This window comes from Mobula birostris, chromosome 2 (genome assembly GCF_030028105.1).
Source record: "Mobula birostris isolate sMobBir1 chromosome 2, sMobBir1.hap1, whole genome shotgun sequence".
Taxonomy (NCBI): domain Eukaryota; kingdom Metazoa; phylum Chordata; class Chondrichthyes; order Myliobatiformes; family Myliobatidae; genus Mobula; species Mobula birostris.
This window is the reverse complement of record NC_092371.1, coordinates 190,550,059-190,568,514: the sequence shown is the minus strand read 5'-3', so window position 1 is coordinate 190,568,514 and position 18,456 is coordinate 190,550,059. Positions and strand designations below refer to the sequence as shown.

General features: G+C 43.5%; 1 protein-coding gene across 1 annotated transcript in view; it reads left to right on the top strand.

Annotated features, from left to right (window-relative positions):
* The window catches only part of LOC140211075 (protein disulfide-isomerase A6-like), a 45,664-nt gene extending 28,592 nt beyond the window's left edge, over positions 1-17,072 (top strand). Inside the window, exons 11-12 of the mRNA XM_072280508.1 lie at positions 2,425-2,583; positions 16,982-17,072. Coding sequence (XP_072136609.1) covers positions 2,425-2,583; positions 16,982-17,072 — 250 coding nt within the window. The remainder of the gene's footprint in view (positions 1-2,424; positions 2,584-16,981) is intronic.
* The last annotated feature ends 1,384 nt before the right edge of the window (positions 17,073-18,456 follow it).

The window sequence follows — 18,456 nt, the reverse complement described above, 5'->3', positions numbered from 1 at the left end:
TCGAAGGGTCTCGGCCTGAAACGTCGACTGTACCTCTTCCTAGAGATGCTGCCTGGCCTGCTGCATTCACCAGCAACTTTTATGTGTGTTATCTAAAGGTAACTTTGTCTTGAGGTGTTGTGTGTTTGGAGGAGGTACACATGTAAGGCTCCCAGATGGGTTTGGTCCTGTCAAGTTGGCAAAAATACTAATTTATTTGATTAATATGTTAGCTTGTTGCAGTTTCACCAATTACAGTGTCATGATTATCAAAGAAACAATAATGGAGTAGCTGAGCTACCAGTTAGAATACCCTTGTACTCATCATTTGATGTTGAAGTTTTGCATTAAACAAATAGCTACAAATACAACCACAGGCAAAATGTACTCCTGGGCTAACATGCAAGGTTACTGCGGTCATCAAAGCAACCAAAATATTCTCCTTTCTATTGTAGTTACCCATCCTATTGGTGATATTTTGAGTAATGTGGCAGCTTACTTTTTCTTTGTCAGTTAATGATACCATTGCCTGGTACAGTAACTGAGAAGCACAACTCGTTAAGGTCCAGAACAAGCAAGATAACAGTAGTTACCATTAAAGGGATCATCAATTTCTTATACATCTAGTAGCATTTGGTTTGCACAGTAGAGTAGTTACCAAGCAGTACAGATTCCTCACATAGTAAGCGCTCTGATAGAAATAAAAATCTGATCTGATTTCTAAGCTTCAGCCAGAATCATATTGTTACGGATCACCTGGGCTTTATCTCAATGCTCTGTGTGGTAGAATGAAGGGAGGGACTACTGAGGAGGTCTGCCTTTTAGAAAAGGCAGGCAGAAGGTTGCGAGAGGTAGTCAAGCAAGTTGTCCATCCCTTAAATCAGTTCTCTTTTTGGCACTTCAGTAAGAATTAACACTGGAGCCTAAAGTGCTTCTCTGAAGATCCTACTACATCTCGGGGCAGGATCTATGACAGTGGCTTTTATAGTGGTCATTAACTTCTGTACATTTTGAGGTAGAATCTCTCAGAACATAGTGCAGCTTGAAATAGTTTAACGTACATCCATACTAGTAGAGGGGCAGTCTTTAAAGGTGCATTCCCCACTGCAAACAGACATGAGCGATACACATGGTGCCATGGAGGAGAAAAAGGGAGGAAGTCCCATAATTTTCAGATGGACATCTGAGTGCTAGAGAACAGAAATAAAAACAAGGTGAGAGGTGTTGTATGACATTTGGTTACATTGTCTATGACTCCAGCCGTGGCACTCACCCTCTCCATCACCCTGCACCCTATCCTTTCCAACACAATACTACCCATCTTCTCTTGTACCAAATCCAAATCCTGTCCTGCACCAACACTTCAACTCTGGATAATGTAAAGGTTGCTCATTGTCCTTCATCCCATGGTAGAGTAGTGGTTAACATGACACTATTACAGCTCAGGCACAGTTTGATGTTCAATTCCGATGTCATCTGTAAGGAGTCCGTACGTCCTCCCTGTGGAATGCGTGGGTTTCCTCCGGGCGCTCAGGTTTCCTCCCACAGTCCAAAAATGTACCAGTTAGTAGATTGGTCATTATAGATTGTCCCGTGATTAGGATATGGGTAAATCGGGGGTTTTCTGGGCGGCGTGGCTCAAAGAGCTGGAAGGACCTATAACTCAATAAACAAACAAACAAACAAATAAATAAATATTTCCACTGTCTTGCTTTCCAACCTTTCAAGACAGGCTGTCACCAGAAGAGAAAGAAAGCAAACTATAAAAGAATCACCTTAAAAAAAAACACAGACTGCATGTTTTGGAAGAAAAGGAAATGACATGTCAGAGTGCTACCTAAGATTGATAACATTTGAGATGCACAAATATGTTTAAGGGAATGTATTTCATAGGGAGGTGTACCAGGTGCTACCAGGCTACTGTCTGGACACAAGTTGTAGAATAACTGGAGATCACTAGAAGCTGGCCCACATACCCAGAAGACCCATTTTGACAAGGCTGGTGCAAAGTGATCTGGAGAACTGTGAATGTTCACTTATTGAGTATATTCAAGGATGAGACTGATAGAGCATGAAAGAATAGGGATATGCAGATTGGCTTAGTGGATATTAGGGAAATCAAGAAAAATGGAGATACTGGAGGAAAATAACAGTGATATAGTGGATCAGGCATAATCTTGATCGATGAAATGCAAGTAGCTTATTTCACCTGTTTATTATGTTCTTAAGAAGTACAAAATTAGCTATGCTTTCATTGAATTGCAGAGCAGGCTTGAAGGGCAAAATGATTAACTCTTGGTTCTGTTTGTATTCTTAATGGTGTACTTTTAAAACTTTTCCATACTAAATTAAATTTGAAGGTATGTTCATGTGACTATGAATAATAAACTATAACTCACCTTTATTCTGTGACTTTAATATGCAATGTGATTGTTCTCATTTTAGCTGGCTGTGGACAGAATCTGGAGCTCAGCCGAAGTTGGAAAATATATTGGGAATTAGTGGCTTTGCATATCCTAACATCATATCTATTGATCCAAGAAGGAGAAAATACATGCTCTTGAGGAGGCCATTTAGTGAACGTGCAATAACTAAATTCTTTAGGTAATAATTTAAACCTAAACTTAAAACTATCAAATTATTTTTTAGATTTCGATCGTAGTTATGTGCAATTCTTAGTGTTCTTTGAAACATGCAGAATATGTTTGTTAAGATGGTACTAGAAATGAGAAATAGTGAAATCAGCAACCAAAGGGATAATTATCAAAACAAATAAAGTGCCAGGTTTTATTTTGTAACACTGTTTTAAACATTTAGACCTGTATATTATTTAGGCACTAATCTACTGAAACTTAAAATGGCTGAAAGCTTATATTTTCAGTAGCGAGTAAAATTGGTGAAAGAAAAATATAGAGCCATCCACTGCCCGCTCAGAACATTTGCTGGGCATAACCCTAATTTGTTGATTGGTTCATCTTGAGTCATTTATTTCCAGGATCAGATTGGAAGAAGTGCAGGAGGATAGGACAAATATTGCATTTCACATTGATACTTGAGAAGGTGTTATGAGGGTAGTGATTGAAGGAAATTGAAGAGCAGACCAAAAGCCACTGAAGAAATAATCCCTTCGAGTGCTGAAAATGAATAGGAGGGGACAATGTGTCTGGTGGTGGAATGCTGTTGGAAATGATAGAATTTTTGAAGGGTAATCTGTTGAATATGGAGGCTACTGGACAAGTTCTGGCTTATTAGTGTTCTGGCTAGGAGAAGGGGGAGGGGTGAGAGCAGGTGTGGGAAATAGAGGAAACACATTTGAGCACCCTGTCAACTATGGGAGAAATCTAAATAACCATACCACTCATTGTGGAAAAACTTACATAGAACATAGAATAGTACAGAAAGGGTGCAGAGGAGATTTACAAGGATGTTGCCTGGATTGGGGAGCATGCCCCATGAGAATAACATATAGAACATAGAATAGTACAGCACATTACAGGCCCTTCGGCCCACAATGTTGTGCCGACTCTCAAACCCTGCCTCCCATATAGCCCCCCACCTTAAATTCCTCCATATACCTGTCTAGTAGTCTCTTAAACTTCACGAGTGTATCTGCCTCCACCACTGACTCAGGCAGTGCATTCCACGCACCAACCACTCTGAGTGAAAAACCTTCCTCCAATATCCCCCTTGAACTTCCCACCCCTTACCTTAAAGCCATGTCCTCTTGTACTGAGCAGTGGTGCCCTGGGGAAGAGGCGCTGGCTATCCACTCTATCTATTCCTCTTATTATCTTGTACAACCTCTATCATGTCTCCTCTCATCCTCCTTCTCTGCAAAGAGTAAAGCCCTAGCTCCCTTAATCTCTGATCATAATGCATACTCTTTAAACCAGGCAGCATCCAGGTAAATCTCTTCTGTACTCTTTCCAATGCTTCCACATCCTTCCTATAGTGAGGTGACCAGAACTGGACACATTACTCCGAGTGTGGCCTAACTAGAGTTTTATAGAGCTGCATCATTACATCACGACTCTTAAACTCTATCCCTCGACTTATGAAAGCTAACACCCCATAAGCTTTCTTAACTACCCTATCCACCTGTGAGGCAACTTTCAGGGATCTGTGGACATGTACCCCCAGATCCCTCTGCTCCTCCACACTACCAAGTATCCTGCCATTTACTTTGTACTCTGCCTTGGAGTTTGTCCTTCCAAAGTGTACCACCTCACACTTCTCCGGGTTGAATTCCATCTGCCACTTCTCAGCCCACTTCTGCATCCTATCAATGTCTCTCTGCAATCTTTGACAATCCTCTACACTATCTACAACACCACCAACCTTTGTGTTGTCTGCAAACTTGCCAACCCACCCTTCTACCCCCACATCCAGGTCACTAATAAAAATCACGAAACGTAGAGTTCCCAGAACAGATCCTTGTGGGACACCACGAGTCACAATCCTCCGATCTGAATGTACTCCCTCCACCACGACCCTCTGCCTTCCGCAGGCAAGCCAATTCTGAATCCACTTGACCACACTTCCCTGGATCCCATGCCTTCTGACTTTCTGAATAAGCCTACCGTGTGGAACCTTGTCAAATGCCTTACTAAAATCCATACAGATCACATCCACTGCACTACCCTCATCTATATGCCTGGTCACCTCCTCAAAGAACTCTATCAGGCTTGTTAGACATGATCTGCCCTTCACAAAGCCATGCTGACTGTCCCTGATCAGACCATGATTCTCTAAATGCCCATAGATCCTATCTCTAAGAATCTTTTCCAACAGCTTTCCCACCACAGATGTAAGGCTCACTGGTCTATAATTACCCAGACTATCCCTACTACCTTTTTTGAACAAGGAGACAACACTCGCCTCCCTCCAATCCTCCAGTACCATTCCCGTGGACAACGAAGATATAAAGATCCTAGCCAGAGGCTCAGTAATCTCTTCCCTCGCCTCGTGGAGCAGCCTGGGGAATATTCCATCAGGCCCCAGGGACTTATCTGTCCTATGTATTTTAACAACTCCAACATCTCCTCTCCCTTAATATCAACATGCTCCAGAACATCAACCTCAATCATATTGTCCTCACCATCATCGAGTTCCGTCTCATTGGTGAATACCGAAGAGAAGTATTCACTGAGGACCTCGCTCACTTCCACAACCTCCAGGCACATCTTCCCACCTTTATCTCTAATCGGTCCTAACTTCACTCCTGTCATCCTTTTGTTCTTCACATAATTGAAAAATGCCTTGGGGTTTTCCTTTACCCTACTTGCCAAGGCCTTCTCATGCCCCCTTCTTGCTCTTCTCAGCCCCTTCTTAAGCTCTTTTCTTGCTTCCCTATATTCCTCAATAGACCCATCTGATCCTTGCTTCCTAAACCTCATGTATGCTACCTTCTTCCACCTGACTAGATTTTCCACCTCTCTTGTCGCCCATGGTTCATTCACCCTACCGTTCTTTATCTTCCTCACCGGGACAAATTTATCCCTAACATCCCGCAAGAGATCTCTAAACATTAACCAGACGTCCATGGTACATTTCCTGGCAAAAACATCATCCCAATTCACACCTGTAAGTTCTAGCCTTATAGCCTCATAATTTGTCCGTCCCCAATTAAAAATTTTCCTGTCCTCTCTGATTCTATCCTTTTCCATGATAATGCTAAAGGCCAGGGAGCGGTGGTCACCGTCCCCCAGATGCTCACCCACTGAGAGATCTGTGACCTGACCCGGTTCATTACCTAGTACTAGATCTAGTTTGGCACTCTCCCTAGTCGGCCTGTCCACATACTGTGACAGGAATCCATCCTGGACACACTTAACAAACTCTGCCCTGTCCAAACCCTTGGAACTAATCAGGTGCCAATCAATATTAGGGAAGTTAAAGTCACCCATGATAACAACGCTGTTATTTTTGCACCTTTCCAAAATCTGCCTCCCAATCTGCTCCTCTGTATCTCTGCTGCTACAAGGGGGCCTATAGAATACCCCCAATAGAGTAACTACTCCCTTCCTGTTCCTGACTTCGACCCACACTGACTCAAAAGAGAATCCTGCTACATTACCCACCCTTTCTGTAGCTGTAATAGTATTCCTGACCAGTAATGCTATCCCTCCTCCCCTTTTTCCCCCCTCTCTATCCCTTTTAAAGCACTGAAATCCAGGAATATTGAGAATCCATTCCTGCCCTGGTGCCAGCCAAGTCTCTGTAATGGCCACTACATCATAATTCCATGTATGTATCCAAGCTCTCAGTTCATCACCTTTCTTCCTGATGCTTCTCGCATTGAGGTACGCACACTTTAGCCCTTCTACCTTACTACCTTTACACCGTTTATTCTGCTTCTCTTTCCTCAAAGCCTCTCTATGTATTAGATCTGGCTTTACTCCATGCACTTCTTTCACTGCTCTATCACTCTGGGTCCCATCCCCCTTGCAAATTAGTTTAAACCCTCTCGAACTGTGCTAGCAAACCTACCTGCAAGGATATTGCTCCCCCTCGGGTTCAGGTGCAACCCATCCAATCTGTACAGGTCCCACCTTCCCCAGAAGAGATCCCAATGATCCAAAAATCTAAAACCCTGCTCCCTGTACCAACTCCTCAGCCACGCATTCAACTGCCATCACCTCCAATTTTTACCATCACTGTCACGTAGCACTGGCAGCAATCCTGGTAACGCCACCCTTAAGGTCCTGTTCTTCAGCCTTCTGCCTAGTTCCTGAAACTCACACTTCAGGACCTCATCCCTCTTCCTGCCTATGTTGTTGGTACCAACATGTATCACGACTTCTGGTTGCTTTCCCTCTCATACTAGGATGTGCACCCGTTCAGAGACATCTCGGACCCTGACACCCGGGAGGCAACAAACCATGCGGGTGTCCTTCTCACGTCCACAAAATCTCCTGTCTGCTCCCCTGACTATAGAGTCCCCAATGACAACAGCTCTGCTCTTCTCCATCCCACCCTTCAGCACCACCGGGTCAGACTCAGTGCTGGAAGCCCTGCCACCGTGGCTGACACCTGGTCGGTTGTCCCCGCCAACAGTATCCAGGACGGTAAACTTATTATTCAGGGGAATGGCTACAGCGGTGCTCTGCACTACCTGTCTGCTCACCTTCGCTTTCCCCCCTCTGACTGTCACCCAACGACCTGCTTCTGACAGCCTAGGTGTGACTACCTCCCTGTAGCTGTCATCTATGACTGCCTCATTCTCCCTTATGAGTCGAAGGTCATCCAGCTGCTGCTGCAGATTCCTTACATGGTCTTCCAGATCGCCCAGCCATATGCATTTCTGGCAGATGTTACTCTGCGGGAGAGGAGCGTTCCCCCAAGACTGCTACATCTCACATGAGAGGCACATCACCATCCCAGGAGGCATTGTAAAGACTAACTGCGAGCAAGCTTGTCCTCCGCTTCTTCTCGTCGAAGTCTCTCGAGTCAAAGCCTCAAAGCTCCACTCCTTCACTGGCCCACTCACTCACTGGCTGCTTACCCTGCAGACGTCCTTCAAGGTTCTGTCTTCTCACCTTAAACCTGTACCTGTTAGTTCTAGACTCCCCTGCCCTGGGAAAAATGACTCTACCCTATCTAATCCCCTCATAATTTTATAAGGCGATACAAGGACATCCCTCAGTTTCATTTGTTCCAATGAGAATAAATCTAGCCTCTCCAATCTCACCTTGTAACTATAGCCCTGTATTCAGGCAATATCCTGGTGGATCTCTTCTTGCGTTCTCTATTGTTACCACATCCTTCCTGTAGTTGATTAATATTGTACACAATACTCATGTGATGTAATTAGTGTAATGATCTGTAAAATGGCACCATAACTTGTTTACTCAGTGCTCAGCCCTTAAAAGGAAGCAGCATACTAATTGCCTTCTTTATTACCCTGTCCACTTGTGTGGCATAACCAAAGAGCTATGGATTGTACCCCAAAGCCCCTCTATACATCAGTGCTTCTAAGATCTCTGGCGTTCCAGAACTTTACAGATTGCGTTAACTCACGTTTGTCTGGATCAAATCTGACCTATTACCGTTCTGCCCAATATTTCAGCTATTATTCCTGTTGTATACTTAAATGATCAACTCACTATCCATGATGACTCCAGTTTTTGTGTCATCTACAAACTTATTAATCAGACCACCCACATTCTCATCCAAGTCATTTATGTATATTACAAGCAACGGTGGACCCAGCATTAATTCCTGCGGTACACCATTTGTTACAGATTTCCACCACTACCCTCTGCCTCCTATCAGCAAGCCAATTTTGGATCCATTTACCAAGATGCCTCTGAGACCCTGTGCCTAGGCCTTCTGAACCACCATATCTTGTATAGTTAATTTCACAAACACTCAACATGCTTAGGGACTTACTTGATTGCTTTCCTTCATTCATATCTTGGGTTCCAAGTATTTCTTGCAGGGATGTCTTTCCTTCTACTTTACAAATTTTAAAAGGCTACCATTTTAAAAACAGAGCAATTAATAGCAGAGACTATTTGATGCCCTGTCACCACAAATTACCGCTGCCTTCTATATATATATTTTTAATACCAATTTTTATAATAAATATATTGTTTTTCTGAAGTGTTGATTCAGAAATGGATGCTGCCTTCGGTACCTACATCATTGCATTGCCACAAATACACGTTTGCATTGCTTCCTTGAGGAAGAAAGTGAACTATGACTTAAAGGCCTCCCTAACAATTATGATTGGATGATCAACTTAGCAAAATTAGGAGAAGGTGTTACTCTGAGCAAATGTTCAAAAATGATGATGATAGCTTTAAATTGACATTGCATGACACCCCAACTTGACACATAGGGACCTAAACTTTGTCTTTTTAGTAAAACATTTTAGAAGCAAGATCTTAAAAATTTTGTAAAATTTTGTCATAAATTATAAAATAATTGATTTTATACAAGATAATTGATTCAAATCAGATACATTGCATGCTACACCGTGAATATTTTGTAAGAATATAATAGTAAAATCTGTGATGTATTCACATTAATAATGAAATAGAAGTAAATTTAATCGTGAAGAAGTTTTTCTATAATTTACTGAAGTAGCCTTCATGTTTTAATTATTCCTAATCAATAGAAGACTATCTATGGGACATTTATCCAGAATACGAATGAGTGATGATTTCCCAAAAGTCAAAACGGTGAAACGCAGGGATAGCAAAAAGGAAAAAGTAAGTTTCCTGTATCTACCTGCACTTAAATATGCAGATAAATTACTTCAAAGATAAGTTGATGTATTATTATGTATCCTTCACCTCCATTCAGGGCCTGAAACAGTCTTTCCAGGTGACACAACACTTCATCTGTGAACCTGCTGGAGTTGTCTATTCCCTTTCTCCTATGGTCCATTCTCATGTCCTATTAGATTCCTTCCTCTCCAGCCCTTTATCATTTCCACTCACCTGGTTTTACCTATTACCTTCCAGCTAGCTTCCTTCCCCTTCTTACCCCGACATTTTTATTCTGGTATCTTCCCCCTTCCCTTCCAGTCCCGAGGAAGGGTCTTGGCCCAAATCATCGTCTATTTATTCATTTCCATAGATGTTGCCTGAAATGCTGAGTTCCTCCAAAATTTTACGTGTGTTGCTTTGGATTTCCAACATTTGCAGATTTTCTCATGTTTATGGTGTATTATTTGTCATGTTCATCTTCATAATTAAAATACATAATTTAGTTACATTCCTAAAAATATGATTAATGCAATCTTATAGAAATGCAAGAGAACGCAAAAGGAAATCAGGAGGTTTAAGAAAAAACTTGACATTGTTCTAGCAGACAAGATAAAGGAAAATCCTGAGGGCTTCTACAGATTATTAAGAGCAAAAGGATAGCAGGGGACAAAATTGGTGTTTAGGAGGATCAGAGTGGTAGTCTATGTGGGGAGCTAAAAGAGATGGAGGAGATCTTAAAATAGATCTTTTGTATCTGTATTTACTTGGGAGATGGACACAGAATTAATCTGAGGCAGTACAGCAACGAGGTTATGGACCCTTTACGTATTAGAGGAGGAGTTATTGGCTATCTTGAAGCGAATTGGGGTGGATAAATCCCCAGGGTGTGACTTTGTGTTCCCTCGGACCCTGTGAAAGGTGAATGCAGAAATTGCAGAGACTCTGGCAAAGATACTTAAAACATCCTTGGCCACGGGTGATATGCCGGAGGTCTGAAGGATAGCTAGTGTTATTCCATTGTTTAAGAAAGGCTCTAAGAATAAGCCAAGAAATTATAGGCCGCTGAGCCTGACATCAGTAGTGGAAAAGTTATTGAAAGGTATTCTCAGGGTCCAGATATACAAGTATTTGGATAGACAAGGACTGATAAACGATAGTCAACATGGCTTTGTGCATGGTACGTCATGTCTAACCAATCTGACAGTGGATGTTGTCTTCAGCAACTTTAGTAAGGACTTAAGTTGTCAATAAGGTTCACTTGCTAGGCATTCAAGATGAGGTAGTATGTTGGATTCGACATAGGTTTTGTTGAAGAAGCCAAAGTGGTTGTAGATGGTTGCCTTTCTGGAGGCCTGTGACTAATGGTATGCCATTGGGATCGGTGCTGGATCCATAATTGTTTGTCATCTTTATCAACAATCTGAATGATATTGTGTTAAACTGGATCAACAAATTTACAGATGTTACCAAGATTGGGGGTGTTGTGGACAGCGAGGAAGACTATCAAAGTTTGCAGTGGAATCTGGACCAGCTGGAAAAATTGACTGAAAAATGGAATATGGAATTTAATGCAGATAAGTATGAGGTATTGCACTTTGCGAGGACCAACTGAGGAGTGTGATTGAATAGAGGGATCTGGGAATATAGATTCATAATTGAAAGTAGTGTTACAGGTAGCCATGGTGGTAAAGAAGCTTTTGGCACATTAACCTTCTTAAATCAATGTATTGAGTCTAGGAGAGTTGATGTTACATTGAAATTGTATAAGACATTACTACTACTACTACTACGTCGACTCAGGCCTAGGGGGCTGGCGTTGGGCACAATGACAGACTCGCCACTTCTCCCTCTCCCTCATCAGTGTGTTCAGTTCATCTACGTTAACCACGCCACTGTCTTCTAGCAGCGTGTTGACCATAGTCTTGGGAGGGTGCCCGGGGCTCATCCTCCCGAGCTTGGGCTCCCATATGATGACTAGGCTGGCAGGTAGCTCGGGGTGGCGTAGACAGTGCCCTGATAGTTGCAGTCTTCTCGCCTCGATTTTAGTGGTGAGCATCGGTAGGTTGTTATAGAGCTCGACGTTCGTCATGTGCTGTTGCCAACTCACGTCAAGAGCCATCCAGAGCATTCGCGTATAGCAACCATCTAGAGACTTTCACATAGTCTTGGTGAGTGTCCACATCTCGCATCCGTACATGAGAATGGACTCAATGACTGCGATGAAAATCCTCTTTTTAAGCTCTCTGGTCAGGTTCGGAGAAGGATATAAAGATACGGAAGGCGCTGGCGTGGAGTGTTATGAACGACATAAGGGAAATCTGGAAGTTGAACCTGACCAGAGAGCTGGTCAGGTCTCTGGTCCCCAGTATAAGACATTGGTGAGGCCTGATTTGGAGTATTGTGTCCAGTATGGTCATCTACCTACAGGAAAGATGTAAATAAGATTGAGAGAGTGCGGAGAAAATTTACAAGAATGTTGCCAAGACTTGAGGACCTCAGTTATAGGGAAAGGTTGAATAGGTTAGAACTTCGTTCCCTAGAATGTAGAAGTTTGAGGGGAAATTTGATAAATGTATACAAAATTGTGAGGGGTATGGTTAGGGTAAGTAAAAGCAGGCATTTTCCACTGAGATTGGTTGAGACTACAACTAAAGGTCATGGGTTAAGGGTAAGAGGTTAAATTCTTAAGGGGAACATGAGGAATTTCTTCACTCAGAGGATGATGAGAGCGTGGAATAAGTTTTCAATGCAAGTGGTGGATACAGGATTGGTTTCGCCATTTAAGAGAAATTTAGATAGGTATGTGGATGGGAGGGGCTATGGTCCAGGTGCAAGTCGATGGGACTAGACAGATTAATGGTTTAGCACAGACTTGATGGGCCAAATGGCCTGTCTCTGTGCTATAGTGTTCTGTAGCTATGACTCTAATCTAGTCATATGTAGGCATTTATTAACAATTACAAAGAAAACTATATCAACAGACTCAATGAAATCAACTTTTCCTTTGTGGAACTGAGCAATCAATCTCAACTGCCAATAAAATAAAGGTGAATTATCCTGTCGTCGTTATCGCAGCTTACCTGGGATTTGAATTTCTCTTTCTGTACCTACCTGCACCATTTCACCAAATACCCCTGCCATGAATTCTCAATTGAAGTTTTTCTCCGTCATTTCAACATAAGGCATAAAAATTCTTACTTGCAAGAAGGCATGCAAGGTGTTGTGTATAGGATATGGTCTAATTAACTCAGACGTCACAAATGAATTATTTAATCAATACTTATTGGGCAAGATTTAGTGTGCAGAAGTACGATTTATAACGTGCTCTTCTCTCTTCAGTTATCCATTGAAATCCGATGACGTCCGCTCCTTTAACGGTGAGATCTTTGATGACTATACAGTCCTATCCTGGACCCACAAGCTCTATTGCAGGTGGGACATGTATATATGGTAGTGGTGGCAACCATGGCTGCATTTCTCCTGGCTCTCTTCTACTGTCTTCTAGTTGTCCTTTCTATCTCCGGAATATGAACCCCATCCCTACACAGCTGTCGCCAAGTGGTATGGTCAGCAGCAACTTCCTCCAGGTCCTCGGGTCTGATCTTGCACTTCCTTAAAGCATTCTTCATCTGATCCTTATAGCCCTCCAGCTGAGCGGCAACCATGATGTATCTGGCCGTATAACACTCTGCGGGTAGCCAACGTGGGGGCATCCTTATCACACACCCCTTCCTTGCCCCTGTGCGTACAAGGAAGGGCTCAGACTCTTGTCCTCCTATGGTTACCTGAGCAGTCATCCCATCTTGGAACTGGTGGAGGATGTTAACAAATTTATTGGGACAGCTAAACCTGAGGAGGACATCTCATAAGAGCTCTCTTTGCACAGTGTAGAATACTTCGGAGAGGTCGACAAAGGCCATAAACAAGTCCTGATGTTGCTCCCGGTACTTATCCTGAAGCTGCCGTGCTGTGAAGATCATGTCGATCGTGCTCCTGTTCTTCCTAAGTCCACACTGTGATTCAGGCAGCATTGACTCGATGATGTTGCTGATGAGTCTCTGAAGCATCACCTTAGCCAGGACCTTTCCAGCAACAGAAAGGAGTGATATCCCCCTACTATTGCCACAGATGGCCTTGTCACCCTTGTTCTTATAAATGACAATGATGTTTGCATTTCTCCATTACTGTGGGATATTCTCATCAGTCCAGGTCTTGGTGATGTACTGGTAGAGGGTGCGCATGCACATGTACCCTCCGTTCCTCAGTAACTCAGCAGGGGTATTGGCAGTGCCAGGGGACTTGTTGTTTTTAAGGGAATGGACAGCTGATAGAACCTCCTGGAAGGCTGGTGGTAGACTGAGGTTGTGGATAGGAGGAAGTTCAGGCAAATTCATCCAGGATGGTGGGGTCTGCATCAGAGTCCTGATTAAGCAGGGTGTTAAAATACTCAGCCCACCTCAGCAGAATAGTATTCTGATTCTTCAGAAGTGTTAGACCGTCTGCTGTTTTCAGGGGAGTAATGCATCGATTTATTGGGCCGTAGATGGTTTTGACAGCATTGTAAAAATTATGCATGTTATTATTATTGGCAAAGGACTGGATTTCATCTGCCTTTTCAGTCCACCACTCATTTTGTATGGCCCGTATTGCCTTTTGCACTTTCCTCCGAGCTGCCTGCCAATGCTGCCTGATGCTGGTGGATGACGGGTTGTCTAAAGTTGCCCGGTGTGCTTTGTGCATGTCGTTAAGCAAGTTGTAGATGGTGTCTGAGTTAATGCCAAACCAGTCTTGGTGGTTCCTGCTCTTATGGCCGATGGGTTAGGCTGCTGCCTCACAGAGCGCAGAGCTGATATAGGTCCACTGTTGTTCCATAGTATTTTCTGAGCTCAGACAAGGTACCAGCTCCCTTAGTTTCTCAGCTAGGATGTGTCAAAACTCACTTCTTTCTTCTGTTTCTCAGGCAGTTGCAATTTAGCCACTTTTTTTGGGTTTTCGCAGCCGCAAGGGGGGATGCACTTTCATATGGAGCTTGGCCACAATCATACGGTGGTCAGTACAGCACTCTGCACCTCTCATGGCACAGGTGATGAGAACATCCTTGATGTCACTACGTCTCACAATGATGAAGTCGATCATGTGGCAATGTTTAGAGTGAGGGTGCATCCACGAGGTCTTATATTTTGCCTTCTGCTGGAAGATGGTGTTGGTTATTGTAAGGTTATGCTTGGAGGAAAGAGTAAGTAGCCTCATGCCATTTGCATTCACCTTGCCAATACCATGCCTACCTAGCACTCCACTCCATAACCTGTTGTTCTGTCCCATCCTAGTGTTGAAGTCCCCAAGCAAAAGGATCTTATCATTCTTAGGGATGTGGCAAAGCGCTTCATCCAATGCCTGATAAAAGTATTCCTTGGCCTCATTCTCAGATGGCAGAGTTGGTGTATAGGCTCTGAGAAGCGTAGCATAATGTTTCTTTGCCGGGGGATACGGAGGATCGTTAGTCTTTCACTAATGCCAACAGGTGTTTCTGTGAGACTTGGTAGAAAGCTGTTCTTGATGGCCGATCCTACCCTGTGGAGATGTTGTCCACCTTGGGGGGAAACCTTTCCAAAAAAAAGGTGTAACCCATCCCTTCCTCTGTTAAAGAGTCTTCATCCAGGCGCCTGGTCTCACTCAGGGCAGTAATTTCAATGTTGTAGCACCTCAGCTCAGCAGCGATCAAGGTTGTTCTCTGGTGAGGTCTGTCAGAGATGCCATACAAGTCCAGGAGAGTCCTTACATTCCATGTTGCCAGTTTTAGGTTGTATTGTTTCTTATTTCGACCGCAGTAGTGGAATAACCCAATAGGCGTGGTAACCTATCCAGGTGGGTGATTGAATGGGCAATTTTTAGGCCACCTTTTCTAAGCCCTTCCCCAATTGGGGTGAGCAGTGCGGTCCCTAACTCACCAACATGTTGAGCATACTCACCAACTGCATCTCAGTGTGGTATGGCAATTGCCCCGTATCGGACCGCAAAGCACTCCAGCGTGTGGTGAAAATTGCCCAGCGGATTATCAGCACCCAATTGCCCACCATTGAGAACATCTACCATAAACGCTGGCTGGGCAGGATGAAAAGCATTATCAGGGATGCATCTCACCCTAACCATGGACTTTTTACGCTCCTCCCATCCGGTAGGCGCTACAGGAGCCTCTGCTCCCAAACCAGCAGGCACAGGAAGAGCTTCTTCCCTGAAGCTGTGACACTGCTGAACCTCTCATCACAGCGCTAAGCAGTATTGCATTCGTGTTGTACTGTCTCAGTACTTTTATATTTGTGTGCTGTAGCATTTTTTTTATTTGCAGTTATTTTGTAAATAACACTATTCTTTGCATTTCTGGTCAGATGCTAATGGCATTTCATTAGCTCTGTATCTGTACTCAGCACAATGACAATAAAGCTGAATCTAATCTAAGCTAATCTAAATAGGGCTGCTCAGTCGCACAGGGGTCTGCCGAAAACAGCTGCCATTCAGTCCCAGTTGCTAGCGACCAAATACCCTGTGCCGCTGCCGTGCAGGGTTCTGACTGGGAGCTTCCAGTCCATTTGTACCTGCTCCCGTTGCCAGGCGCCCCATCACCATCAGACTTCAACCATATGTAAGGTCTAGGTATTGTTCACCTTGGTCAGAGATGGAGACCTGCGCAAGGAAGATTTTAAAGTGCCACAGGGGGTGCACCATCCTCAGTATCACCATCTTCACCATGATGAGGTAAATCCTGGTGGCAAGGGTGATCCCAAGACAACCGGTCCCACATCTTGGCTGCAGGAGGCTGCTGGGTCCTTTGTCTGTTAAGGCCTGCTAATTGCGCGCCACCAGCGCATTGCTTTTCTGTCAGGGTGTGCTCCCTTAGCCTTGTCTCAACAGGCTTACCACAAGGCAGTGGGACTACTTGCCCAAGCTTGGACAGTGGTTGACGGGCGTCAGGGCATGTCTACACAGTGATAGGCCTGCACGCCATGTCTCTGGGGCCCACTGCTGCTCCAAGATCCCCTGTAGTTTAGCCTGAGACCGTAAGATACCCAGTTTCCGTGTGTGGCCCTGAGGAGGCAGTGCAGGAGTCTTGGTGGTGGAAAGGCTCTGTACTGGCAGGAGGAGGCTTACATACTTGGCTCCTCTTTTCACCCTCTATTAAGAAGGCTAGCCAGCGGCAATAGCAAGCACTACTGCACTAGACGCTTCACACGCACCCTGTGAGCAAATACTCCCAGGGTGGGAGTATTTATAATGTGCACCATGCATAGTTGTATACACTAGAATTTAGAACGATGAGAGGGGATCTGATTGAAACATAGAAGATTATTAAGGGATTGGACACGCTAGAGGCAGGAAATATGTTCCCGATGTTGGGGAGTCCAGAACCAGAGGCCACAGTTTAAGAATAAGGGGTAGACAATTTAGAACGAAGTTGAGGAAAAACTTCTTCACACAGAGGGTTGTGGTTCTGTGGAATGTTGTACCTCAGAAGGCAGTGGAGGTCAATTCTCTGGATTCTTTCAAAAAAGAGTTAGAGCACTTAAAAATAGTGGAGTCAAGGGATATGGGGAGAGGGCAGGAAAAGGGTACTGATTGTGGACGATCAGCCATGATCACAGTGAATGGTGGTGCTGGCTCGAAGGGCTGAATGGCCTACTGCACCTGTTGTCTATTGTGTACTGTCTATTAACTGGGCATAAGTTTGTAATTGAACCTGCACCAGATTATGTTTTGGCTGGAGTTCTTAAAACACCCATGTTCAACTGCAGCTGGTTTTTGAAGATTGCCAAGATGGATGTGGCAGCAGATGCCCTCTCTGATACTGATACAGGGATCATTGTGACAGAGTTGGACATCTGAAAAATGAATAGAACTCAAGCACTTCAGAAAATATACAAGGCCTCACCTGTATAATAATCTGAAATACAATTTATTGTTGTAATTAATTTGATGCTTTGATGTCTACTATAAGGGATTGTCAGAAAATATCAGTATGCTCCTTCAAGTAGCACACGGCAAGCCAAATGCCTTTTGCTAGTACTTGCTTTCCTGTACATCCGTGATAGGGTGGGCATGGAATGTGCCTAATAGTGGGAGAGTCTAGTTCTAGAGGGCACAGACTCAACAAAGAAATCATCCCTTTAGAACAGATATTAGGAGGAATTTCTTAAGCCAGGGGTGGTGAATCTTTCAGTTATGCAGTGGTACAGTACACACTGTAACTGTTTGCATGCAACAGTGGCTACACCCCAGTACACCACTTCGACAGGTGGGCGAAACCAGGGTAATGGTAGCCAGGAACCTCCAACCCCAGTGAAATAGAGATATGCCTACCCCAGCATGCAAAGCCAGTTCCGGCAGACTGGGCAGATGAGATCAGCTACAATATCCAACATCCAAGAAGGCGGTGCTGCAACATTCGTGGAGAGCGAAGGGCATAACAAGGCACAGAAGGCATCACAGCTATCCACTGCAGTCGAGGAAGTTTCCAGTCCTGATGATTTTTCATACTATTGGACCAAAATTTTTGAGGCCGAGAAAGTGGAATTTCCTTGGTGCAACGGCTTTTTCACTATCGAACTCCTCCCACACAGGTCACATCATCACCAGAAACTACAGACAACCAACATAGTATGCACATGAAAACTTACAATCCAAAGTTTCAGATCAATATAGTTTTAACATTTGATTTTACTGTACAATCTAATACCACATAAAAAATGCAAGATGCAGTTGAAGTATTACATTGGGCCTAAAAGATTAAACAAGCTGTTTGATAAATATACCAAAATAGATTGTTCTATCAATAATATACTCATTTCCCTGAAACATGTAGGTCTGAAACATCACGTAAGATTCAAGCCATTGCATTCTTAAAATATATGAATGAAATCCCTGTGGTTGGATTTGGGTAGATGCTATTACATGAGACTTGGTAGTGGTAGTAGACCAAAAAGATGATTAAACAAAAGATCCTTATACTCTTGTTGCAGGAATGCACCAATAAGTTTATGTTAATAACAGAAGGTATCAGAACTCTGAGATAATGGAAATTGATTCCTTTAGTAATTGAATATTGCAGAGGATGAAAGGATCTTCAAGTTTGTTACATAGAATGAAGTACTTTTTGAATATGGTTATTGTAGTATATGATACTGTCCATGGCTGTTAGTTTGTTTCCATAAGCAGCAATGTGATGATGATCAGGTACTCTGTTCTTGTGATTTTGATTTAAATATAAATA